General features: G+C 48.5%; 1 protein-coding gene across 1 annotated transcript in view; it reads left to right on the forward strand.

Annotated features, from left to right (window-relative positions):
• Positions 1-2,529: 2,529 nt before the first annotated feature.
• Positions 2,530-6,774, forward strand: part of LOC122544389 (arrestin red cell-like) — an 85,054-nt gene continuing 80,809 nt past the window's right edge. The window contains exon 1 of the mRNA XM_043683635.1: positions 2,530-2,815. Coding sequence (XP_043539570.1) covers positions 2,751-2,815 — 65 coding nt within the window. The 5' untranslated portion in view covers positions 2,530-2,750. The remainder of the gene's footprint in view (positions 2,816-6,774) is intronic.

Here is a 6,774-nt window from a genome sequence, read left to right on the forward strand (position 1 = left end):
TGACGTAGAAAAGGTTAGATAGCCAGCAGCTTCCCTCCCCCAGTTAGGGGAGTGTAAAACTACAGGGCATGGGTTTGAGGGGAGAGATACAAAAAGGTCCAGAGGGGCAATTGTTTTCGTGCAGAGGCTGGTCAGCGTCTGCCAGAGGTAATGGATTCATGGTCACCATTAGACCATAGTTCCAGGTATGTTTTGTCGAATTCAAATTCCACCATCTGCCATGGCAGGATTCAGACCCGGGTCCCTAGAACCTTAATCAAGTTTCTAGATTAACAGTTGAGGGATGATACCACTAGGCCATTGCCTCGTCTTGCCTGCAATTTGAACTAATTGATCTGTGACTTGATGGGGTCATGTGTTCATTACTACTACTTTTTGAAAATTCTCCCTTTTGTCTTCATCTCCCCTCCCTCTCATCCTCTTCGTTCCTCTGGGCTCAGCTTGTCACCCTCCTGATCTCCAATGCCCTGGTGGGGTTTGAACTCTGCTGTCTAGCTTGAGAGGAGGAGCGATTCCATCGCCTGGAGACGAGGGAGTCTGTGGACTACTCTGCCACAGAAAACAGTCGAGGGCAAAAACGTTGAATGTTTTCCAGCGTCGAGTATAGCTCTCTGGGCTAAGGGTGATCAAAGGGTACGGGGAGAAAGTAGCGGCGGTGCACGGAGTTGGATGAACAGCTGTGATCATATTGGAATGGCAGGGCTAGGCTCAAAGGACTGAACGGCCTACTCCCATTCCTATTTTGTACCAGCTGTCTTGCCTTCTGCATTGCAAGACTTGCCACCTAGGCTATTGTCTTCAGGTGTGTTAGACTACGATGTGCTGTGGGCTGAATTGACCGTTGTTTCTCAGCGACCGTGATGGAACTTGTGGACTATTTCAACTGCAGAGGTTTCACAACCCGCGTCAGAGTGAGTGTTCACCCCATTTTGACAGGGATCATTGGTTAGCAAGCAGGAATCTGTCCCCGTACTTTATACAGTGGACTTTCAACACCGTCACTGACAGTCTGAGAGTTTTGAAAATAAATAGATGCATTTGGGGAAGTGGGAAACACCGAATGTGGTGTGTATTTTCCATGAGGAGGCTGTTTTATCCGATGTTCATCTTAACATAAGAAACTGCAGGTGGATATTGGGCATTGAAGAATCCAGAGTTTTATTGCAACTAAGTATGATGTACAGACATTACGTTCGTCAGGCATGAAAGTGTCTGGGCTAACATTAAGCTGTTGGATTGCAGCAGAACAGCATCTGACTGGCAGAGTGTCATGCTTCAAGTGATCTGAGGTATGATGGAGTCTGACATCTTTACACCCTCCTCTTATGTCAGGCCCAACCCGTCCAAGCCGACCAGATATCCCAACCCAATCTAGTCCCACCTGCCAGTACCCAGCCCATATCCCTCCAAACCCTTCCTATTCATATACCCATCCAAATGCCTCTTAAATGTTGTAATTGTACCAGCCTCCTCCACTTCCTATGGCAGCTCATTCTATACACGTACCACCCTCTGTGTGAAAAAGTTGCCCTGTAGGTCTCTTTTATATCTTTCCCCTCTCACCCTAAACATATGCCCTCTAGTTCTGGACTCCCTGACCCCAGAGAACTTTGCCTATTTACACTATGCCCCTCATAATCTTGTAAACCTCTAAGGTCACCCCTTGGTGCTCCAGAGAAAACAGCTCCAGCCTGTTCAGCCTCTCCTTGTAGCTCAAATCCTCCAACCCTGGCAGCATCCTTGTGAATCTTTTCTGAACCCTTTCGAGTTTCACAACATCCTTCCGATAAGAAGTGTTGTACTAATTAATGCAGATTGATGTGGAGCTGTCGGTGTTGCACTGGAGTGGGCAAAATTGCATGACACCAGTGTTATAATCCAACGGACTTATTTGAAATCACAAGCTTTTGGAGCGCTGCTCCTTCAGGTGGAGACTTCACCTGATGACAGAGCAGCGCTCTGAACGCTTGTAGTTTCAAATAAACCTAACACTGTTTGACAGTGAATAACACCAGATTCTAGGCTCCATTTCCTGCTTATCCCTTCTTGAATTCACTGCAGTCCTCGTGGTGCTGGTGGTAAGAAGCCCACTCCACCTTTTTCAGGAAGCTCCTTATAAAACCAAGCTCACTCGTCAGATGCGGAGAGCACTTAGAGAACTCAGTTGCACCCCACTGGCAACTGTTTCTGCTGAGTTTCTCCACTGTTCTGTTTTCAGATTTCCAGCATCTGCAGTCCCTTGGTTACGAATGTCCCATTCTCGAGTCTGTGTGTAAGCTGACACGTCGGAACACAGTACGGTGTAAAATAGTCTTTCGTCGGTAAGCATTCACGTGTTTTAAATTTAACATGGACATGCCCTTGGGTGGGATGTATGTGAGCTGGGCATTCATAAGCTGGGGACTGCCTGCATTTTACCTCTTTTGACTGATCACTGGCTCTGTGGGGGCCTTGGACGGTGCTATGCAAATGCACGTTGTAGCTGCCAACTGCAAAGGGCCACTGCGGGGAGCGCAGGGGTGAGGTAACGCACCAGGCGCGGCATTGGCCAGGAGGATGTCGCTTGTATCTGCGACTGAGATCTTGCGCGTTTTCCTGTCGCCCGGGCAGACCCGTTCACCTCCCGCTTGCTGCTCTGAGCAGAGAACAGGGTGTGTTTTGGAGAGGGGTACAGTGAGAGGGTGAGCCACCCTGTTAGCTGGATGGTTTAACACCCGACGCTGGCAGTGTAGCAGAGGACAGAGAGGAACATGGCAGAAACACTGGGCAGCAACCCTGCACAAACCAAAGGGGCCACACAAACGCGACACAGGAAGTAAGTTGTTTTTACTTTTTGTTTTTTTTCTCTCTCTCTCTCTCTCTCTCTCTCTCTCTCTCTCTCTCTCTCTGGTCTTCAGTTTATACCAGCCAGCAAGCAGTCAAACTTTTCATGCCCTATAATACCAGAGGCCGAGCTAACACACTTAATTCATCTTAGGCGGATCCTTTGCAAGCTTACAGCACAGGAGGGGGGCATTCGGCCCAATGTACTGCTGCTAGCCTTCTGTAGGAGCGACCCAATTTGCCCCACTCCCATTCCCAGTCTGTCTCTGTCTCTCTCTTTCTTTCTTTTCCTGCAGCTCTACAAATTTCCTCTCCTGCAGATAATTCTCTAGTTCCCCTTTTTGCTTTTCTTCTTCCTCCCTCCACCTCCCACCCCTCTCGAAACCACAAGCGTATCTGTCTCTACTCCTTGGGCAGCTTGTTCTGGATCCCATTTCAGAGTGTGTTTTTATTCTTCCCTTTTTTTTTAAAGATTACCAACAATTTTTCCTCATCTTTGTTTTTTTTTTATTTTGGAGCATTTCCCTTGCAAATAATATCCCCCATCTCTTTTTTCCTTCCACCAACTGGGACAGTTCTCTCCTGCTTTACTCAGGTGCTGGGTAGTTATGCTGAAAGTCTCCATTGTATCTTTTCTTGAACCCAGCTTCTCCATGTCCTTATTACCAGGGAATGTTTTTCTGCACGCTCCCTTAAGCCGCCTCACCCCTGAAGTAACGGAGGTAGTGTTGCTGTTTCTTCGAATCCCTTCAGTGTGGAAACAGGCCCTTCGGCGCAACAAGTCCACACTGACTCATTCCCCTACCCTATCACACTGCATTTACCCATGACTAATGCACCTAACCTTCCCATCCCTGTACACTATGGCCAATTCACCGAATCTGCACATCTTTGGACTGTGGGAGGAAACCGAAGCACCCGGAGGAAACCCACACAGACATGGGGAGAATGTGCAAACTCCACACAGACAGTTGCCCGAGGCAGGAATCGAACCCGGGTCCCTGGCGCTGTGAGGCAGCAGTGCTAATCACTGAGCCACTGTGCCATGGACAATGTTTCCATTGTCTGGCCTGACTTTTTTTTGTGAAGTTCAGGTGAGCTGGAGATAAGCATATGAGGGTCTGAAAGAGATGCTTGCTCTTTCTCCGTGCGACCCTTTGTCACAACGGATGCTGTCTTGATCTCCACGTCCCTCCAATTTCAGCCTCCCAGGGCACCCCTGGCTTCCATTCTTGACATCCTGTCTTCTGGAATGCCCCAAGTTCTGGAATTACCTCTGGGAGGACTTCCTTCAGCCGGAAGCTGGTAAATCTGTGAAACTCATTGCCACAGAGGGCTGCGAAGGCCAAGATGATGAGCATCTTTGAGACGGGGAGAGGTTTTTTTTGATTATTGAGGGGATTAAAGTGGAGAATGGGGTTAGAGAAACACATCAGCTGTGATCAAATGGCAGAGTAGATGTGATGGGCCGAATGGTCTGATATGTTATAGTCTCCTTGGAAAAAGCTTGCCTGAATTAGAATCCCTACAGTGTGGAAACAGGTCCTTCGGGCCCGACCAGTCCACACTGACCCTCTGAAGGGTAACCCACATAGACCCATTTCCCTACCCTGTATTCACTCCTGACTATTGCACATCCCTGAACACTCTGGGCAATTTAGCATGGCCTGTTCACCCTAACGTAGACATCCCTGAGCACTCTGGGTAATTTAGCATGGCCCGTTCACCCTAACCTACACATCCCTGAGCACTCTGGTTAATTTAGCATGGCCCGTTCACCCTAACCTACACATCCCTGAGCACTCTGGGTAATTTAGCATGGACTGTGGGAGGAAGCCCACACAGACACTGGGAGAACAGGCAAACTCCACACAGGCGCGCAAGGGTGGAATCGAACCCCAGTCCCTGGCACTGAGAGGCAGCAGCACTAACCCACTGAGCCACCATCCCGCCCATGAGCCCTAACACCATAGTGGCTCGTGTTTGATAAAACTCTATGAAGTGACTTGGAATTGTTTCTGCGACATTAAATGTACCTCATGTATAAACCAGGAGCATGATAAGGCCATTTGGCCCGTTGAGCCTGCTCCTGCCATTCAGAATCATTGTGGCTGATCACTTTGCGACTTCAAACTCTCACACCCGCCTACTCCAATAACGTTTGCTGCCTCGTTTAACAGGATTCCATCTACCTGTGTTTTTTTTTTAAAACTACAGTAATTCAAAGAGTCAGCTTCCATTGCCATTTCAGAGTTCCAGATTTTACAAAATTCATTTCGTGGGATGTGGGCATCGCTAGCTGGGCCCAGCATTTATTGCCGGTGGGAGTGAACTGCCGACTTGAACTGCTGCAGTTCACCTACTGTAGGTTGACACAACACTGTGCCCTTAGAGAGGGAATTCCAGGATTCTGATCAAGCGACACTGAAGGAACGGCAAATGTATTTCCAAGTCAGGGTGGCGAGGGGCTCGGAGGGGAGCTTGCAGGGGCTGGTGTTCCCATGTATCTGCTGCTGTGGTCCTTCTAGATGGAAGTGGTTGTGCTTTTGGAAGGTGCTGCCTGAGGATCTTTGGTGAATTTCTGCTGCGCGTCTTGTGGACAGTCTGTGCTGTTGCTGCTGCTGAGCGTCAGTGGGAGAGGGAGTGGATGTGGTGCCAATCAAGCGGGGGCTGCTTTGTGGATGGTATCGAGCTTCTTGAATGTTATTGGAGCTACCCCCATCTGGAGCAAGTGGGGGGTATTCTCTCTCACTCCTGAATTGTGCCTTGTGGATGGCACTTTCTCTCCCAGTGATAGAGAGAGAAACTGGCCTCTCTCTTTTTTTTTTAAATTGGTAACCTTGACCTTAAAACAATGACCCCTGGCTCACCCTTCTCTTGTGAAGGGTAGCACTGACACCCCCCTGTATGTACCCCCTTCAGGCCACTCGTTGGTTTTGCATGCACATGTCCAAATTGCCCTTTACACAAGGCGAGACGGTGGTTGTTTTTCCAAACGGAAGAAACTGTACTCGGAAGTTTGTTAACGTGCTTAGATCTGTGTACATGTATTAGTGTGGTCCAGTGGTAGTGTCCCTATCCCTGGGCCAGAAGGTCCGAGATCAAGTCCCACCCTCTCGGGAGGTACACCGAATTTGATCTATGACTGTCACATGTACACAATCACCTGATGAAGGAGCGTCGCTCCGAAAGCTAGTTGCTTCCAATTAAACCTGTTGGACTATAACCTGGTGTTGTGTGATTTTAAACATGTACGAGATGCAGTGAAATGTATTGTTTTGCGTGCTAACCAGACAGATTATGCCTTGCATAAATACTTCAGGGTAATGGAACAGAAGGCAGGATATAGTGTTACAGTTGCAAGAGAAGGTGAAAGTTCAACTCTAATATAAGAGGCTTGTTTATGAGTCTGGTCACAGCAGGGAAGAAGCTGCCCTTGAATCTGTTGGTACGTCTTTTTAAACTTCTGTACCTTCTGCCCGATGGAACAGAGTGAAGAACGTACAACCCGGGGTGGGAGGGGTCTTTGATTATATTGGCTGCCTTCCTGAGGCAGCGGGAAATCGAGACAGAATGTATGGAGTTCTTGAATCTTGGCTGTTGGCTTGTCCCCCTCCTCCCACTTCCATGCAATAGATGCTCCCTTTGTTTTCATCCAAAGCTATTCCCAGGTGTCAGTCCCTGCTGTTATACCACCAAGTCCCCCTACCCTGAGCTGTGTAGGCAACTTGCTAATGCTAGTCCCGTCTTGTAGTGTGTTTGGTGCCTGTCTTAATCTGAAATAACTGATCTGGACTCGCAGGTTTTGGAGAACCTCCACTGGGCTATCATCTTGCTTACGCTTGTAATCTTTTTATTATCTCCAACTCCCTTTAATCCCCCCCCCCTCCCAAAACCTACCTCCTATCACCTCCAATGTCTCTCCTTCGTCCAACATCTCAATGGCCAGAC

The sequence above is a fragment of the Chiloscyllium plagiosum genome, chromosome 48 (genome assembly GCF_004010195.1).
Source record: "Chiloscyllium plagiosum isolate BGI_BamShark_2017 chromosome 48, ASM401019v2, whole genome shotgun sequence".
NCBI classification, from domain to species: Eukaryota; Metazoa; Chordata; class Chondrichthyes; order Orectolobiformes; family Hemiscylliidae; genus Chiloscyllium; species Chiloscyllium plagiosum.